Source organism: Lissotriton helveticus, chromosome 3_1, assembly GCF_964261635.1.
Source record: "Lissotriton helveticus chromosome 3_1, aLisHel1.1, whole genome shotgun sequence".
In the NCBI taxonomy this organism is placed as follows: Eukaryota; Metazoa; Chordata; class Amphibia; order Caudata; family Salamandridae; genus Lissotriton; species Lissotriton helveticus.
This window is the reverse complement of record NC_136061.1, coordinates 19,779,212-19,797,720: the sequence shown is the minus strand read 5'-3', so window position 1 is coordinate 19,797,720 and position 18,509 is coordinate 19,779,212. Positions and strand designations below refer to the sequence as shown.

Genomic DNA, 18,509 nt, shown 5'->3' with positions numbered 1-18,509 from the left:
TGCACCAGCCTCACACTGCACCAGCCTCTCACTGCACCAGTCTCACACCGCACCAGCCTCACACTACACCAGTCTGTCACTGCAACAGCCTCACACTGCACCAGCCTCACACTGCACCAGCCTCTCACTGCACCAGTCTCACACCGCACCAGCCTCACACTGCACCCGCCTCACACTGCACCATCCTCACACTGCACCAGTCTCACACTGCACCAGCCTCTCACTGCACCAGTCTCACACCGCACCAGCCTCACACTACACCAGTCTGTCACTGCACCAGCCTCACACTGCACCAGCCTCACACTGCACCAGACTCACAGTGCACCAGCCTCACACTACACAAGTCTGTCACTGCACCAGCCTCACACTACACCAGTCTGTCACTGCACCAGCATCACACTGCACCAGTTTCACACTGCAACAGCCTCACACTGCACCAGTCTCACATGCACCAGTCTCACACTGCACCAGCCTCACACTACACCAGCCTCACACTGCACCAGCCTCACACTGCACCAGCCTCACACCGCACCAGCCTCACACTGCACCAGTCTCACATGCACCAGTCTCACACTGCACCAGTCTCACACTGCACCAGTCTCACACTGCACCAGCCTTACACTGCACCAGCCTTACACTGCACCAGCCTCACACTGCACCAGCCTCACACTGCACCAGCCTTACACTGCACGAGCCTCACACTGCACCAGCCTTACACTGCACCAGCCTCACACTGCACCAGCCTCACACTGCACCAGCCTTACACTGCACCAGCCTCACACTACACCAGTCTGTCACTGCACCAGCCTCACACTGCACCAGCCTTACACTGCACCAGCCTCACACTGCACCAGTCTCACACTGCACCAGCCTCACACTACACCAGTCTGTCACTGCACCAGCCTCACACTGCACCAGCCTCACACTGCACCAGCCTCTCACTGCACCAGTCTCACACCGCACCAGCCTCACACTACACCAGTCTGTCACTGCACCAGCCTCACACTGCACCAGCCTCACACTGCACCAGCCTCTCACTGCACCAGTCTCACACCGCACCAGCCTCACACTACACCAGTCTGTCACTGCACCAGCCTCACACTGCACCAGCCTCACACCGCACCAGCCTCACACTGCACCCGCCTCACACTGCACCATCCTCACACTGCACCATCCTCACACTGCACCAGCCTCTCACTGCACCAGTCTGACACCGCAGCAGCCTCACACTGCACCCGCCTCACACTGCAGCATCCTCACACTGCACCATCCTCACACTGCACCAGTCGGCACCAGAGCTGTTCAGTGGCTGCAGAAAGTCCCTCTTCTCCCCCTCATAGATCCCAGTGACCTGAAGCTTGGCCCACACTCACAGTAAGGCCATCTTTACATTCCTCCAGGCCTTGCACCCCAGAGGGAAGAAATGCTTCACAGGTATCACAGAAAGAAACAAGGCAACAAGAGCGGGTTCTGAGCTTTTATTGGCTGACACTTAATATGAGAGCAAGGGTCTGGGCAGAGGCAATGCAGGGGGTGCATGCATGACTGAATGATGGAATGGGGGTGCCTGCTGCTGTACTTGGGGTGTCTCCAGTGCAGCGAGGGTGCAGCACATGGAATGTCTGGGTACAGGCAGAGTGTGGTACGTGGGAGTCTGCAGTACCTTCAGAGCGGGACACCCCCGGTGCAGAGTACTGGGGACCCACGGTGTGGCCAGGGTGCAGTACAGGGGGCCCCCGGGATCGCTGCTTTACTCCCATAAGTGCAGAGTTCTGGGTCCCTGCGGTGTGGTCAGTACAGGAGTTCTTTGCAGTGCGGTGAGAGTGGGAGCATTAGATAGATACAGAACACTTAGAGTGTGCACGTCCAAGGTGCAGTGTGTGTGTGCTGTGTGCATTACTGTGAAGGCGCAGCTTGTGTGTTTTCTGCAGCGGTCTGTGGCATGTGAGATTGCTGATGTATGCTCAGAGTGCAGTGTGTGAGGTGTCAGCACGTGGTGTGTCAGCACTAGGGTCAGAGTTCAGGACGTGGGTGTCAGCATTAGGGTCATAGTACAGGATGCGGTGTCAGCTCAAGTGTCAGAGTACAGGACGCGGGTGTCAGCACTAGGCTCAGAGTACAGGATGCGGGTGTCAGCAGTAGGGTCAGAGTGCTGGACGCGGGTGTCAGCACTAGGCTCAGAGTTCAGGACGCGGGTGTCAGCACTAGGCTCAGAGTTCAGGACGCGGGTGTCAGCACTAGGGTCAGAGTTCAGGATGCGGGTGTCAGCACTAGGGTCAGAGTTCAGGACACGGGTGTCAGCACTAGGGTCAGAGTGCAGGACGCGGGTGTCAGCACTAGGGTCAGAGTGCTGGACGCGGGTGTCAGCACTAGGGTCAAAGTGAAGGACGCGGGTGTCAGCAGTAGGTGCGGCACTGCTCACGCCTGGAACTTTGACCAGCTCTTGATGAGGTTGTAGAAGGTGTTTCCGGGACAATCTGTTGCTGTCACATTGCGGTGACCCTTCAGGATGTAGGTGGACTTGATGTACCCCTTGGAGACCCCGCAGCTGATGAGGCTCTTCACCGCGTTCTGGGCAGCGGAGTTGGGGTTTTTGCCTAAAATATAAAACAAGGAGATCTGGTGAGTGATCTCTGGAGGCTGCAGTGGGGAGGGTGCTGGTGCTAGCTGTGCCTTTGTGTTACACTCCATCACCTCCCTGCTTCTACCATCAACTGGTCGCTCTGGCACAGCCGCTTAAAACTGGACAAACATGAGCTTCTTCTGGGAGCAGTGAGGCCTCCCAGACACAAGATCCCTTTATAGGGATTAACACCGGGGTCTCACAGAAACAAGATCCCATCCTGAGGGTTAACACCTTCCAGGCGGTGCACATGAAGAGACAGACCCTGATCCTTCCCGCCTCCAGGCACTGCACATGAAGAGAGAGACCCTGATCCTTCCCGGCCTCCAGGCACTGCACATGAAGAGAGAGACCCTGATCCTTCCCACCTCCAGGCGGTGCACATGAAGAGACAGACCCTGATCCTTCCCGCCTCCAGGCACTGCACATGAAGAGAGAGACCCTGATCCTTCCCGCCTCCAGGCACTGCACATGAAGAAACAGACCCTGATCCTTCCCGCCTCCAGGCACTGCACATGAAGAGAGAGACCCTGATCCTTCCCGCCTCCAGGCACTGCACATGAAGAGAGAGACCCTGATCCTTCCCGCCTCCAGGCACTGCACATGAAGAGAGAGACCCTGATCCTTCCTGCCTCCAGGCAGTGCACATGAAGAGACAGACCCTGATCCTTCCCGCCTCCAGGCACTGCACATGAAGAGAGAGACCCTGATCCTTCCCGCCTCCAGGCACTGCACATGAAGAGAGAGACCCTGATCCTTCCTGCCTCCAGGCAGTGCACATGAAGAGAGAGACCCTGATCCTTCCTGCCTCCAGGCACTGCACATGAAGAGAGAGACCCTGATCCCTCCCACCTCCAGGCGGTGCACATGAAGAGACAGACCCTGATCCTTCCCGCCTCCAGGCACTGCACATGAAGAGAGAGACCCTGATCCTTCCTGCCTCCAGGCAGTGCACATGAAGAGACAGACCCTGATCCTTCCCGCCTCCAGGCACTGCACATGAAGAGAGAGACCCTGATCCTTCCCGCCTCCAGGCACTGCACATGAAGAGAGAGACCCTGATCCTTCCCACCTCCAGGCACTGCACATGAAGAGAGAGACCCTGATCCTTCCCGCCTCCAGGCACTGCACATGAAGAGAGAGACCCTGATCCTTCCCGCCTCCAGGCACTGCACATGAAGAGAGAGACCCTGATCCTTCCCACCTCCAGGCACTGCACATGAAGAGAGAGACCCTGATCCTTCCCGCCTCCAGGCACTGCACATGAAGAGAGAGACCCTGATCCTTCCCACCTCCAGGCACTGCACATGAAGAGAGAGACCCTGATCCTTCCCGCCTCCAGGCACTGCACATGAAGAGAGAGACCCTGATCCTTCCCGCCTCCAGGCACTGCACATGAAGAGAGAGACCCTGATCCTTCCCGCCTCCAGGCAGTGCACATGAAGAGACAGACCCTGATCCCTCCCACCTCCAGGCGGTGCACATGAAGAGACAGACCCTGATCCTTCCCGCCTCCAGGCACTGCACATGAAGAGAGAGACCCTGATCCTTCCTGCCTCCAGGCAGTGCACATGAAGAGACAGACCCTGATCCTTCCCGCCTCCAGGCACTGCACATGAAGAGAGAGACCCTGATCCTTCCCGCCTCCAGGCACTGCACATGAAGAGAGAGACCCTGATCCTTCCTGCCTCCAGGCAGTGCACATGAAGAGAGAGACCCTGATCCCTCCCACCTCCAGGCGGTGCACATGAAGAGACAGACCCTGATCCTTCCCGCCTCCAGGCACTGCACATGAAGAGAGAGACCCTGATCCTTCCTGCCTCCAGGCAGTGCACATGAAGAGACAGACCCTGATCCTTCCCGCCTCCAGGCACTGCACATGAAGAGAGAGACCCTGATCCTTCCCGCCTCCAGGCACTGCACATGAAGAGAGAGACCCTGATCCTTCCCACCTCCAGGCACTGCACATGAAGAGAGAGACCCTGATCCTTCCCGCCTCCAGGCACTGCACATGAAGAGAGAGACCCTGATCCTTCCCGCCTCCAGGCACTGCACATGAAGAGAGAGACCCTGATCCTTCCCACCTCCAGGCACTGCACATGAAGAGAGAGACCCTGATCCTTCCCGCCTCCAGGCACTGCACATGAAGAGAGAGACCCTGATCCTTCCCACCTCCAGGCACTGCACATGAAGAGAGCGACCCTGATCCTTCCCGCCTCCAGGCACTGCACATGAAGAGAGAGACCCTGATCCTTCCCGCCTCCAGGCACTGCACATGAAGAGAGAGACCCTGATCCTTCCCACCTCCAGGCACTGCACATGAAGAGAGAGACCCTGATCCTTCCCGCCTCCAGGCGGTGCACATGAAGAGAGAGACCCTGATCCTTCCCACCTCCAGGCACTGCACATGAAGAGAGAGACCCTGATCCTTCCCGCCTCCAGGCACTGCACATGAAGAGAGAGAGACCCTGATCCTTCCCGCCTCCAGGCGGTGCACATGAAGAGAGAGACCCTGATCCTTCCCACCTCCAGGCACTGCACATGAAGAGAGAGACCCTGATCCTTCCCTCCAGGCACTGCACATGAAGAGAGAGACCCTGATCCTTCCCACCTCCAGGCACTGCACATGAAGAGAGAGACCCTGATCCTTCCCTCCAGGCACTGCACATGAAGAGAGAGACCCTGATCCTTCCCACCTCCAGGCACTGCACATGAAGAGAGAGACCCTGATCCTTCCCACCTCCAGGCACTGCACATGAAGAGACCCTGATCCTTCCCGCCTCCAGGCACTGCACATGAAGAGAGAGACCCTGATCCTTCCCGCCTCCAGGCGGTGCACATGAAGAGAGAGACGCTGATCCTTCCCGCCTCCAGGCACTGCACATGAAGAGAGAGACCCTGATCCTTCCCTGCCTCCAGGCACTGCACATGAAGAGAGAGACGCTGATCCTTCCCCGCCTCCAGGCGGTGCACATGAAGAGAGAGACCCTGATCCTTCCCTCCAGGCAGTGCACATGAAGAGAGAGAGACGCTGATCCTTCCTGCCTCCAGGCACTGCACATGAAGAGAGACCCTGATCCTTCCCTCCAGGCACTGCACATGAAGAGAGAGACCCTGATCCTTCCCACCTCCAGGCACTGCACACGAAGAGAGAGACCCTGATCCTTCCCGCCTCCAGGCGGTGCACATGAAGAGAGAGACGCTGATCCTTCCCACCTCCAGGCACTGCACATGAAGAGAGAGACCCTGATCCTTCCCACCTCCAGGCACTGCACATGAAGAGAGAGACCCTGATCCTTCCCACCTCCAGGCACTGCACATGAAGAGAGACCCTGATCCTTCCCTCCAGGCACTGCACATGAAGAGAGAGACCCTGATCCTTCCCACCTCCAGGCACTGCACATGAAGAGAGAGACCCTGATCCTTCCCACCTCCAGGCACTGCACATGAAGAGAGACCCTGATCCTTCCCTCCAGGCACTGCACATGAAGAGAGAGACTCTGATCCTTCCCGCCTCCAGGCGGTGCACATGAAGAGAGAGACCCTGATCCTTCCCTCCAGGCACTGCACATGAAGAGAGAGACCCTGATCCTTCCCTCCCTCCAGGCACAGCACATGAAGAGAGAGAGACGCTGATCCTTCCTGCCTCCAGGCACTGCACATGAAGAGAGAGACGCTGATCCTTCCTGCCTCCAGGCACTGCACATGAAGAGAGACCCTGATCCTTCCCTCCAGGCACTGCACATGAAGAGAGAGACCCTGATCCTTCCCACCTCCAGGCACTGCACATGAAGAGAGAGACCCTGATCCTTCCCCGCCTCCAGGCGGTGCACATGAAGAGAGAGACGCTGATCCTTCCCACCTCCAGGCACTGCACATGAAGAGAGAGACCCTGATCCTTCCCACCTCCAGGCACTGCACATGAAGAGAGAGACCCTGATCCTTCCCACCTCCAGGCACTGCACATGAAGAGAGACCCTGATCCTTCCCTCCAGGCACTGCACATGAAGAGAGAGACCCTGATCCTTCCCACCTCCAGGCACTGCACATGAAGAGAGAGACCCTGATCCTTCCCACCTCCAGGCACTGCACATGAAGAGAGACCCTGATCCTTCCCTCCAGGCACTGCACATGAAGAGAGAGACCCTGATCCTTCCCTGCCTCCAGGCGGTGCACATGAAGAGACCCTGATCCTTCCCCCTCCAGGCGGTGCACATAAAGAGAGAGACCCTGATCCTTCCCCCTCCAGGCACTGCACATGAAGAGAGAGACCCTGATCCTTCCCTCCAGGCACTGCACATGAAGAGAGAGACCCTGATCCTTCCCTGCCTCCAGGCGGTGCACATGAAGAGACCCTGATCCTTCCCGCCTCCAGGCACTGCACATGAAGAGAGAGACCCTGATCCTTCCACCTCCAGGCGGTGCACATGAAGAGAGAGACCCTGATCCTTCCACCTCCAGGCGGTGCACATGAAGAGAGAGACTCTGATCCTTCCTGCCTCCAGGCACTGCACATGAAGAGAGAGACTCTGATCCTTCCCGCCTCCAGGCGGTGCACATGAAGAGAGAGACCCTGATCCTTCCCCGCCTCCAGGCGGTGCACATGAAGAGAGAGACCCTGATCCTTCCCACCTCCAGGCAGTGCACATGAAGAGAGAGACCCTGATCCTTCCCTCCCTCCAGGCGCTGCACATGAAGAGAGAGACCCTGATCCTTCCTGCCTCCAGGCAGTGCACATGAAGAGAGAGACGCTGATCCTTCCCACCTCCAGGCACTGCACATGAAGAGAGAGACCCTGATCCTTCCCACCTCCAGGCACTGCACATGAAGAGAGAGACCCTGATCCTTCCCACCTCCAGGCACTGCACATGAAGAGAGACCCTGATCCTTCCCTCCAGGCACTGCACATGAAGAGAGAGACCCTGATCCTTCCCACCTCCAGGCACTGCACATGAAGAGAGAGACCCTGATCCTTCCCACCTCCAGGCACTGCACATGAAGAGAGACCCTGATCCTTCCCTCCAGGCACTGCACATGAAGAGAGAGACCCTGATCCTTCCCTGCCTCCAGGCGGTGCACATGAAGAGACCCTGATCCTTCCCCCTCCAGGCGGTGCACATGAAGAGAGAGACCCTGATCCTTCCCCCTCCAGGCACTGCACATGAAGAGAGAGACCCTGATCCTTCCCTCCAGGCACTGCACATGAAGAGAGAGACCCTGATCCTTCCCTGCCTCCAGGCGGTGCACATGAAGAGACCCTGATCCTTCCCGCCTCCAGGCACTGCACATGAAGAGAGAGACCCTGATCCTTCCACCTCCAGGCGGTGCACATGAAGAGAGAGACCCTGATCCTTCCACCTCCAGGCGGTGCACATGAAGAGAGAGACTCTGATCCTTCCTGCCTCCAGGCACTGCACATGAAGAGAGAGACTCTGATCCTTCCCGCCTCCAGGCGGTGCACATGAAGAGAGAGACCCTGATCCTTCCCCGCCTCCAGGCGGTGCACATGAAGAGAGAGACCCTGATCCTTCCCACCTCCAGGCAGTGCACATGAAGAGAGAGACCCTGATCCTTCCCTCCCTCCAGGCGCTGCACATGAAGAGAGAGACCCTGATCCTTCCTGCCTCCAGGCAGTGCACATGAAGAGAGAGACCCTGATCCTTCCCCGCCTCCAGGCACTGCACATGAAGAGAGAGACCCTGATCCTTCCCACCTCCAGGCACTGCACATGAAGAGAGAGACCCTGATCCTTCCCACCTCCAGGCACTGCACATGAAGAGAGAGACCCTGATCCTTCCCGCCTCCAGGCACTGCACATGAAGAGAGAGACGCTGATCCTTCCCACCTCCAGGCACTGCACATGAAGAGAGAGACCCTGATCCTTCCCACCTCCAGGCACTGCACATGAAGAGAGACCCTGATCCTTCCCTCCAGGCACTGCACATGAAGAGAGAGACCCTGATCCTTCCCTGCCTCCAGGCGGTGCACATGAAGAGACCCTGATCCTTCCCCCTCCAGGCACTGCACATGAAGAGAGAGACCCTGATCCTTCCCCCTCCAGGCACTGCACATGAAGAGAGAGACCCTGATCCTTCCCTCCAGGCACTGCACATGAAGAGAGAGACCCTGATCCTTCCCTGCCTCCAGGCGGTGCACATGAAGAGACCCTGATCCTTCCCGCCTCCAGGCACTGCACATGAAGAGAGAGACCCTGATCCTTCCACCTCCAGGCGGTGCACATGAAGAGAGAGACCCTGATCCTTCCACCTCCAGGCGGTGCACATGAAGAGAGAGACCCTGATCCTTCCTGCCTCCAGGCACTGCACATGAAGAGAGAGACCCTGATCCTTCCCACCTCCAGGAACTGCACATGAAGAGAGAGACTCTGATCCTTCCCGCCTCCAGGCGGTGCACATGAAGAGAGAGACCCTGATCCTTCCCCGCCTCCAGGCGGTGCACATGAAGAGAGAGACCCTGATCCTTCCCACCTCCAGGCAGTGCACATGAAGAGAGAGACCCTGATCCTTCCCTCCCTCCAGGCGCTGCACATGAAGAGAGAGACCCTGATCCTTCCTGCCTCCAGGCAGTGCACATGAAGAGAGAGACCCTGATCCTTCCCCGCCTCCAGGCACTGCACATGAAGAGAGAGACCCTGATCCTTCCCTCCAGGCGGTGCACATGAAGAGAGAGACCCTGATCCTTTCCACCTTCAGGCGCTGCACATGAAGAGAGAGACCCTGATCCTTCCCCGCCTCCAGGCACTGCACATGAAGAGAGAGACGCTGATCCTTCCCACCTTCAGGCGCTGCACATGAAGAGAGAGACCCTGATCCTTCCCCGCCTCCAGGCGGTGCACATGAAGAGAGAGACCCTGATCCTTCCCACCTCCAGGCAGTGCACATGAAGAGAGAGACCCTGATCCTTCCCTCCCTCCAGGCGCTGCACATGAAGAGAGAGACCTTGATCCTTCCTGCCTCCAGGCAGTGCACATGAAGAGAGAGACCCTGATCCTTCCCCGCCTCCAGGCACTGCACATGAAGAGAGAGACCCTGATCCTTCCCGCCTCCAGGCGGTGCACATGAAGAGAGAGACCCTGATCCTTCCCCGCCTCCAGGCACTGCACATGAAGAGAGAGACCCTGATCCTTCCCGCCTCCAGGCGGTGCACATGAAGAGAGAGACCCTGATCCTTCCCGCCTCCAGGCGGTGCACATGAAGAACGAGACCCTGATCCTTCCCACCTCCAGGCACTGCACATGAAGAGAGAGACCCTGATCCTTCCCACCTCCAGGCGGTGCACATGAAGAGAGAGACCCTGATCCTTCCCACCTCCAGGCACTGCACATGAAGAGAGAGACCCTGATCCTTCCCACCTCCAGGCACTGCACATGAAGAGAGAGACCCTGATCCTTCCCACCTCCAGGCACTGCACATGAAGAGAGAGACCCTGATCCTTCCTGCCTCCAGGCGGTGCACATGAAGAGAGAGACCCTGATCCTTCCTGCCTCCAGGCGGTGCACATGAAGAGAGAGACCCTGATCCTTCCCGCCTCCAGGCACTGCACATGAAGAGAGAGACCCTGATCCTTCCTGCCTCCAGGCGGTGCACATGAAGAGAGAGACCCTGATCCTTCCTGCCTCCAGGCGGTGCACATGAAGAGAGAGACCCTGATCCTTCCTGCCTCCAGGCAGTGCACATGAAGAGAGAGACCCTGATCCTTCCCGCCTCCAGGCAGTGCACATGAAGAGAGAGACCCTGATCCTTCCCTCCAGGCACTGCACATGAAGAGAGACCCTGATCCTTCCCGCCTCCAGGCGGTGCACATGAAGAGAGAGACTCTGATCCTTCCCGCCTCCAGGCACTGCACATGAAGAGAGAGACCCTGATCCTTCCCCGCCTCCAGGCACTGCACATGAAGAGAGAGACCCTGATCCTTCCCACCTCCAGGCGGTGCACATGAAGAGAGAGACCCTGATCCTTCCCGCCTCCAGGCACTGCACATGAAGAGAGAGACCCTGATCCTTCCCGCCTCCAGGCGGTGCACATGAAGAGAGAGACCCTGATCCTTCCCACCTCCAGGCACTGCACATGAAGAGAGAGACCCTGATCCTTCCCGCCTCCAGGCGGTGCACATGAAGAGCGAGACCCTGATCCTTCTCCGCCTCCAGGCGGTGCACATGAAGAGAGAGACCCTGATCCTTCCCCACCTCCAGGCGGTGCACATGAAGAGAGAGACCCTGATCCTTCCCGCCTCCAGGCGGTGCACACAAAGAGAGAGACCCTGATCCTTCCCGCCTCCAGGCGGTGCACATGAAGAGAGAGACCCTGATCCTTCCCCGCCTCCAGGCACTGCACATGAAGAGACCCTGATCCTTCCCCGCCTCCAGGCACTGCACATGAAGAGAGAGACCCTGATCCTTCCTGCCTCCAGGCACTGCACATGAAGAGAGAGACCCTGATCCTCCCCCCCTCCAGGCGGTGCACATGAAGAGAGAGACCCTGATCCTTCCCGCCTCCAGGCACTGCACATGAAGAGAGAGACTCTGATCCTTCCCGCCTCCAGGCGGTGCACATGAAGAGCGAGACCCTGATCCTTCTCCGCCTCCAGGCGGTGCACATGAAGAGAGAGACCCTGATCCTTCCCGCCTCCAGGTGGTGCACATGAAGAGAGAGACCCTGATCCTTCCCTCCAGGCAGTGCACATGAAGAGAGAGACCCTGATCCTTCACACCTCCAGGCACTGCACATGAAGAGAGAGACCCTGATCCTTCCCACCTCCAGGCGGTGCACATGAAGAGAGAGACCCTGATCTTTCCCTCCTCCAGGCGGTGCACATGAAGAGAGAGACCCTGATCCTTCCCGCCTCCAGGCGGTGCACATGAAGAGAGAGACCCTGATCCTTCCCCGCCTCCAGGCACTGCACATGAAGAGAGAGACCCTGATCCTTCCCTCCAGGCACTGCACATGAAGAGAGAGACCCTAATCCTTCCCGCCTCCAGGCACTGCACATGAAGAGACCCTGATCCTTCCCTCCCTCCAGGCACTGCACATGAAGAGAGAGACCCTGATCCTTCCCGCCTCCAGGCACTGCACATGAAGAGAGAGACTCTGATCCTTCCCACCTCCAGGCAGTGCACATGAAGAGAGAGACCCTGATCCTTCCCACCTCCAGGCGGTGCACATGAAGAGAGAGACCCTCATCCTTCCCACCTCCAGGCGGTGCACATGAAGGGAGAGACCCTGATCCTTCCCGCCTCCAGGCGGTGCACATGAAGAGCGAGACCCTGATCCTTCCATGCCTCCAGGCGGTGCACATGAAGAGAGAGACCCTGATCCTTCCCTCCAGGCGGTGCACATGAAGAGAGAGACCCTGATCCTTCCCGCCTCCAGGCACTGCACACGAAGAGAGAGACTCTGATCCTTCCCACCTCCAGGCACTGCAGATGAAGAGAGAGACCCTGATCCTTCGCGCCTCCAGGCACTGCACATGAAGAGAGAGACCCTGATCCTTCCCACCTCCAGGCACTGCACATGAAGAGAGAGACCCTGATCCTTCCCACCTCCAGGCGGTGCACATGAAGAGAGAGACCCTGATCCTTCTCCACCTCCAGGCACTGCACATGAAGAGAGAGACCCTGATCCTTCCCGCCTCCAGGCACTGCACATGAAGAGAGAGACTCTGATCCTTCCCACCTCCAGGCACTTCACATGAAGAGAGAGACCCTGATCCTTCCCACCTCCAGGCACTTCACATGAAGAGAGAGACCCTGATCCTTCCCCACCTCCAGGCACTGCACATGAAGAGAGAGACCCTCATCCTTCCCACCTCCAGGCGGTGCACATGAAGAGAGAGACCCTGATCCTTCCCGCCTCCAGGCGGTGCACATGAAGAGCGAGACCCTGATCCTTCCATGCCTCCAGGCGGTGCACATGAAGAGAGAGACCCTGATCCTTCCCCGCCTCCAGGCGCTGCACATGAAGAGAGAGACCCTGATCCCTCCCACCTCCAGGCGGTGCACATGAAGAGAGAGACCCTGATCCTTCCTGCCTCCAGGCACTGCACACGAAGAGAGAGACTCTGATCCTTCCCACCTCCAGGCACTGCACATGAAGAGAGAGACCCTGATCCTTCGCGCCTCCAGGCACTGCACATGAAGAGAGAGACCCTGATCCTTCCCACCTCCAGGCGGTGCACATGAAGAGAGAGACCCTGATCCTTCCCACCTCCAGGCACTGCACATGAAGAGAGAGACCCTGATCCTTCCCACCTCCAGGCGGTGCACATGAAGAGAGACCCTGATCCTTCTCCACCTCCAGGCACTGCACATGAAGAGAGAGACCCTGATCCTTCCTGCCTCCAGGCACTGCACATGAAGAGAGAGACTCTGATCCTTCCCGCCTCCAGGCACTGCACATGAAGAGAGAGACCCTGATCCTTCCCACCTCCAGGCGGTGCACATGAAGAGAGAGACCCTGATCCTTCCCGCCTCCAGGCACTGCACATGAAGAGAGAGACCCTGATCCTTCCCACCTCCAGGCGGTGCACATGAAGAGAGAGACCCTGATCCTTCCCGCCTCCAGGCACTGCACATGAAGAGAGAGACCCTGATCCTTCCCACCTCCAGGCGGTGCACATGAAGAGAGAGACCCTGATCCTTCCCGCCTCCAGGCACTGCACATGAAGAGAGAGACTCTGATCCTTCCCACCTCCAGGCACTGCACATGAAGAGAGAGACCCTGATCCTTCCCACCTCCAGGCGGTGCACATGAAGAGAGAGACCCTGATCCTTCCAGCCTCCAGGCACTGCACATGAAGAGAGAGACCCTCATCCTTCCCACCTCCAGGCGGTGCACATGAAGAGAGAGACCCTGATCCTTCCCGCCTCCAGGCGGTGCACATGAAGAGCGAGACCCTGATCCTTCCATGCCTCCAGGCGGTGCACATGAAGAGAGAGACCCTGATCCTTCCCTCCAGGCGGTGCACATGAAGAGAGAGACCCTGATCCTTCCCGCCTCCAGGCACTGCACACGAAGAGAGAGACTCTGATCCTTCCCACCTCCAGGCACTGCACATGAAGAGAGAGACCCTGATCCTTCGCGCCTCCAGGCACTGCACATGAAGAGAGAGACCCTGATCCTTCCCACCTCCAGGCACTGCACATGAAGAGAGAGACCCTGATCCTTCCCACCTCCAGGCGGTGCACATGAAGAGAGAGACCCTGATCCTTCTCCACCTCCAGGCACTGCACATGAAGAGAGAGACCCTGATCCTTCCCTCCCTCCAGGCGGTGCACATGAAGAGAGAGACCCTGATCCTTCCCGCCTCCAGGCACTGCACATGAAGAGAGAGACCCTGATCCTTCCCGCCTCCAGGCACTGCACATGAAGAGAGAGACCCTGATCCTTCCCACCTCCAGGCGGTGCACATGAAGAGAGAGACCCTGATCCTTCCCGCCTCCAGGCACTGCACATGAAGAGAGAGACTCTGATCCTTCCCACCTCCAGGCACTGCACATGAAGAGAGAGACCCTGATCCTTCCCACCTCCAGGCGGTGCACATGAAGAGAGAGACCCTGATCCTTCCAGCCTCCAGGCACTGCACATGAAGAGAGAGACCCTCATCCTTCCCACCTCCAGGCGGTGCACATGAAGAGAGAGACCCTGATCCTTCCCGCCTCCAGGCGGTGCACATGAAGAGCGAGACCCTGATCCTTCCATGCCTCCAGGCGGTGCACATGAAGAGAGAGACCCTGATCCTTCCCTCCAGGCGGTGCACATGAAGAGAGAGACCCTGATCCTTCCCGCCTCCAGGCACTGCACACGAAGAGAGAGACTCTGATCCTTCCCACCTCCAGGCACTGCACATGAAGAGAGAGACCCTGATCCTTCGCGCCTCCAGGCACTGCACATGAAGAGAGAGACCCTGATCCTTCCCACCTCCAGGCACTGCACATGAAGAGAGAGACCCTGATCCTTCCCACCTCCAGGCGGTGCACATGAAGAGAGAGACCCTGATCCTTCTCCACCTCCAGGCACTGCACATGAAGAGAGAGACCCTGATCCTTCCCACCTCCAGGCACTGCACATGAAGAGAGAGACCCTGATCCTTCCCTCCAGGCACTGCACATGAAGAGAGAGACCCTGATCCTTCCCGCCTCCAGGCGGTGCACATGAAGAGAGAGACCCTGATCCTTCCCTCCAGGCACTGCACATGAAGAGAGAGACCCTGATCCTTTCCTCCTCCAGGCACTGCACATGAAGAGAGAGACCCTGATCCTTCCCTCCTCCAGGCACTGCACATGAAGAGAGAGACCCTGATCCTTTCCTCCTCCAGGCGGTGCACATGAAGAGAGAGACCCTGATCCTTTCCTCCTCCAGGCACTGCACATGAAGAGAGAGACCCTAATCCTTCCCTCCTCCAGGCACTGCACATGAAGAGAGAGACCCTGATCCTTCCCGCCTCCAGGCACTGCACATGAAGAGAGAGACCCTGATCCTTCTCCACCTCCAGGCGGTGCACATGAAGAGAGAGACCCTGATCCTTCTCCACCTCCAGGCGGTGCACATGAAGAGAGAGACCCTGATCCTTCCCACCTCCAGGCAGTGCACATGAAGAGAGAGACCCTGATCCTTCCCTCCAGGCGGTGCACATGAAGAGAGAGACCCTGATCCTTCCTGCCTCCAGGCAGTGCACATGAAGAGAGAGACCCTGATCCTTCCCGCCTCCAGGCACTGCACATGAAGAGAGAGACCCTGATCCTTCCTGCCTCCAGGCACTGCACATGAAGAGAGAGAGACCCTGATCCTTCCCTCCAGGCGGTGCACATGAAGAGAGAGACCCTGATCCTTCCTGCCTCCAGGCAGTGCACATGAAGAGAGAGACCCTGATCCTTCCCGCCTCCAGGCAGTGCACATGAAGAGAGAGACCCTGATCCTTCCCGCCTCCAGGCACTGCACATGAAGAGAGAGACCCTGATCCTTCCCGCCTCCAGGCACTGCACATGAAGAGAGAGACCCTGATCCTTCCATGCCTCCAGGCACTGCACATGAAGAGAGAGACCCTGATCCTTCCCACCTCCAGGCGGTGCACATGAAGAGAGAGACCCTGATCCTTCCCACCTCCAGGCGGTGCACATGAAGAGAGAGACCCTGATCCTTCCTGCCTCCAGGCACTGCACATGAAGAGAGAGACCCTGATCCTTCCCACCTCCAGGCACTGCACATGAAGAGAGAGACCCTGATCCTTCCCCGCCTCCAGACACTGCACATGAAGAGAGAGACCCTGATCCTTCCCCGCCTCCAGGCACTGCACATGAAGAGAGAGACCCTGATCCTTCTCCACCTCCAGGCACTGCACATGAAGAGAGAGACCCTGATCCTTCCCGGCCTCCAGGCACTGCACATGAAGAGAGAGACCCTGATCCTTCCCGCCTCCAGGCACTGCACATGAAGAGAGAGACCCTGATCCTTCCCCGCCTCCAGGCGCTGCACATGAAGAGAGAGACCCTGATCCCTCCCACCTCCAGGTGGTGCACATGAAGAGAGAGACCCTGATCCTTCCTGCCTCCAGGCACTGCACATGAAGAGAGAGACCCTGATCCTTCCACCTCCAGGCACTGCACATGAAGAGAGAGACCCTGATCCCTCCCACCTCCAGGCGGTGCACATGAAGAGAGAGACCCTGATCCTTCCTGCCTCCAGGCACTGCACATGAAGAGAGAGACCCTGATCCTTCCCACCTCCAGGCACTGCACATGAAGAGAGAGACGCTGATCCTTCCCACCTCCAGGCGGTGCACATGAAGAGAGAGACCCTGATCCTTCCCGCCTCCAGGCACTGCACATGAAGAGAGAGAGACCCTGATCCTTCCCGCCTCCAGGCACTGCACATGAAGAGAGAGACCCTGATCCTTCCCACCTCCAGGCGGTGCACATGAAGAGAGAGACGCTGATCCTTCCCGCCTCCAGGCACTGCACATGAAGAGAGACCCTGATCCTTCCCTCCTCCAGGCACTGCACATGAAGAGAGAGACCCTGATCCTTCCCACCTCCAGGCGGTGCACATGAAGAGAGAGACCCTGATCCTTTCCTGCCTTCATGAAGGAAGAAACTTACTTGTGAAAGAGCCCATGACACTGATTCCAATGGAGTTAGAATTGTAGTTCGGGGCATGCGCACCAACCGTGGTCCAGCCGCGCCCTTCATACACCCGACCGTCCTCACCAACCAGAAAGCTGCGAACAAAGCAGAGAAGGAGAACTTTAACATCTATATCCTCAGGACCATTGCCACCTGAGCCGGGGAATCCTATGATGGCCGTAGTCTGCTCTGTCCGCTCAATGTGCCTGTGACCCTCTCACCCCAACCCCTGATCCTTGAAGGCTGCGCTTCTCCTCACCATACTGTGCTTTCCCTCATGAACTCTTTCCTCACCCTGGTTCGGTCAATAGATCTTTCCTCTGTTCTGCTCTCTTGTCACCCACCTCGCTCTTCGATGACAGGCCCACCCTAGCCGGTCCACGGTGTGTTCTGTTTCTCTTCTTCTTCGTCATGCAGACGCAATGAGCACCTATGTGATTGACCTTGACTACTGTGTTCTGCCAGGTCAGTGTATGTGTGCATGGATCATTCCTAGGTGGCTCTTCACTGTAGCTGTAACACACACTGCTTCTCTTGTTTGCATTCTTGCTACTCGGCTCCCCTTGTCTCTGGTGGTATTACCCCATGGGTCTTTTACTTGTACATGTGTCTCCTTAGGCTCCCCTTGTTTCTGGTGGTATCACCCATGGCTCTCTTCTTTGTATGTGTGTCTTCTTGCCTCAGGTGGTATCAACCCATAGCTTTCTTACTTGTACGTGTCTCCTTAGGAACCCCTTGTTGTGGTGGTTTCACCCCGTGGCTCTCTTACTTGTACATGTGTCTCCGTGGGCTCCCCCTGTCTCTGGTGGTATCACCCCACGGCTCTCTTCCTTATATGTGTGACTCCTTAGGCACCCCTTGCCTCTAGTGTTATCACCCCATGGCTCTCTTCCTTGTATAAGTGACTCCTTAGGCTCTCCTAGCCTACGGTGGTTTCACCCCATGGCTCTCCTTTCTTGTATGTGTGCCTCCTTAAGCACCCCCTGTCTCTGGTGGCTTCACCCCATGTCTCTCCTTCCTTGTACGTTCGTCTCCTTGGGCACCCCTTGTCTGTGGTGGTTTTACCTGGTGACTCTCTTACTTGTACATGTCTCCTTAGGCACCCCATGTCTCTGCTTACTTGTACGTGTGTCTCCTTGAGCTCCCCTTGTCTGTGCTGGTTTCACCCCAAAGGCTCTCTTCCTTGTACGTGTGTCTCCTTAGGTACCCCTTGCCTCTGGTGGTTTCATCCCTTGCCTGCACCTCTGTCCTCATTTTGCCCCTTGCATGTGCCTGTATCTCACAGAGTCCTGTCGCCTACACCTGACCTATACTCCTCCATGCCCCGCTGCCCCCTCACCTGTATCCGACGTCACACCAGCCATTGCTGTTCATGTGGTAGTTCTGAATGCTCTTCGCCTGGCTGACGCAGGCAGACTGGGAGGTGCAGGGGCTTCCCTCGGTGTGGTGGATGATGACGTACGACACAGGTGTTTTCATTGCAGTGCGACAGGTAGGGGACCTTCCACCCCACTGGGATTTGGAGAGGATGGTTGGACAGCCTGTTACAGAAAGATCATGTATCAGACATGAAGGTAACCCCACACACGTGCTGCACAGATCACAGCTCCTCTCTTGGACAGAAACGTGGCGTGGGAGGCTCTAACTGGCCACTTCCTCCACCCTAGGATCCGGTAATCCCAGGATGTGTTGTGGACCTAGAGATCTGAGTGCATGTCTCCTGGGAGGAGATCTTCTTGATTATGGGAG

At 57.6% G+C, this 18,509-nt stretch overlaps 1 protein-coding gene across 1 annotated transcript; it reads right to left on the bottom strand.

The window, feature by feature from the left end:
* Positions 1–2,403: 2,403 nt before the first annotated feature.
* On the bottom strand, positions 2,404–18,295 carry LOC144822054 (peptidoglycan-recognition protein SC2-like). The gene is made up of 3 exons (XM_078679129.1): positions 18,100–18,295; positions 16,737–16,855; positions 2,404–2,597 (listed from the first exon to the last, which is right to left on the bottom strand). Exons 1-3 carry the CDS (start codon positions 18,237–18,239, stop codon positions 2,419–2,421), a joined length of 438 nt encoding a protein of 145 aa, XP_078535255.1. The 5' UTR covers positions 18,240–18,295; the 3' UTR covers positions 2,404–2,418.
* Positions 18,296–18,509: the final 214 nt, after the last annotated feature.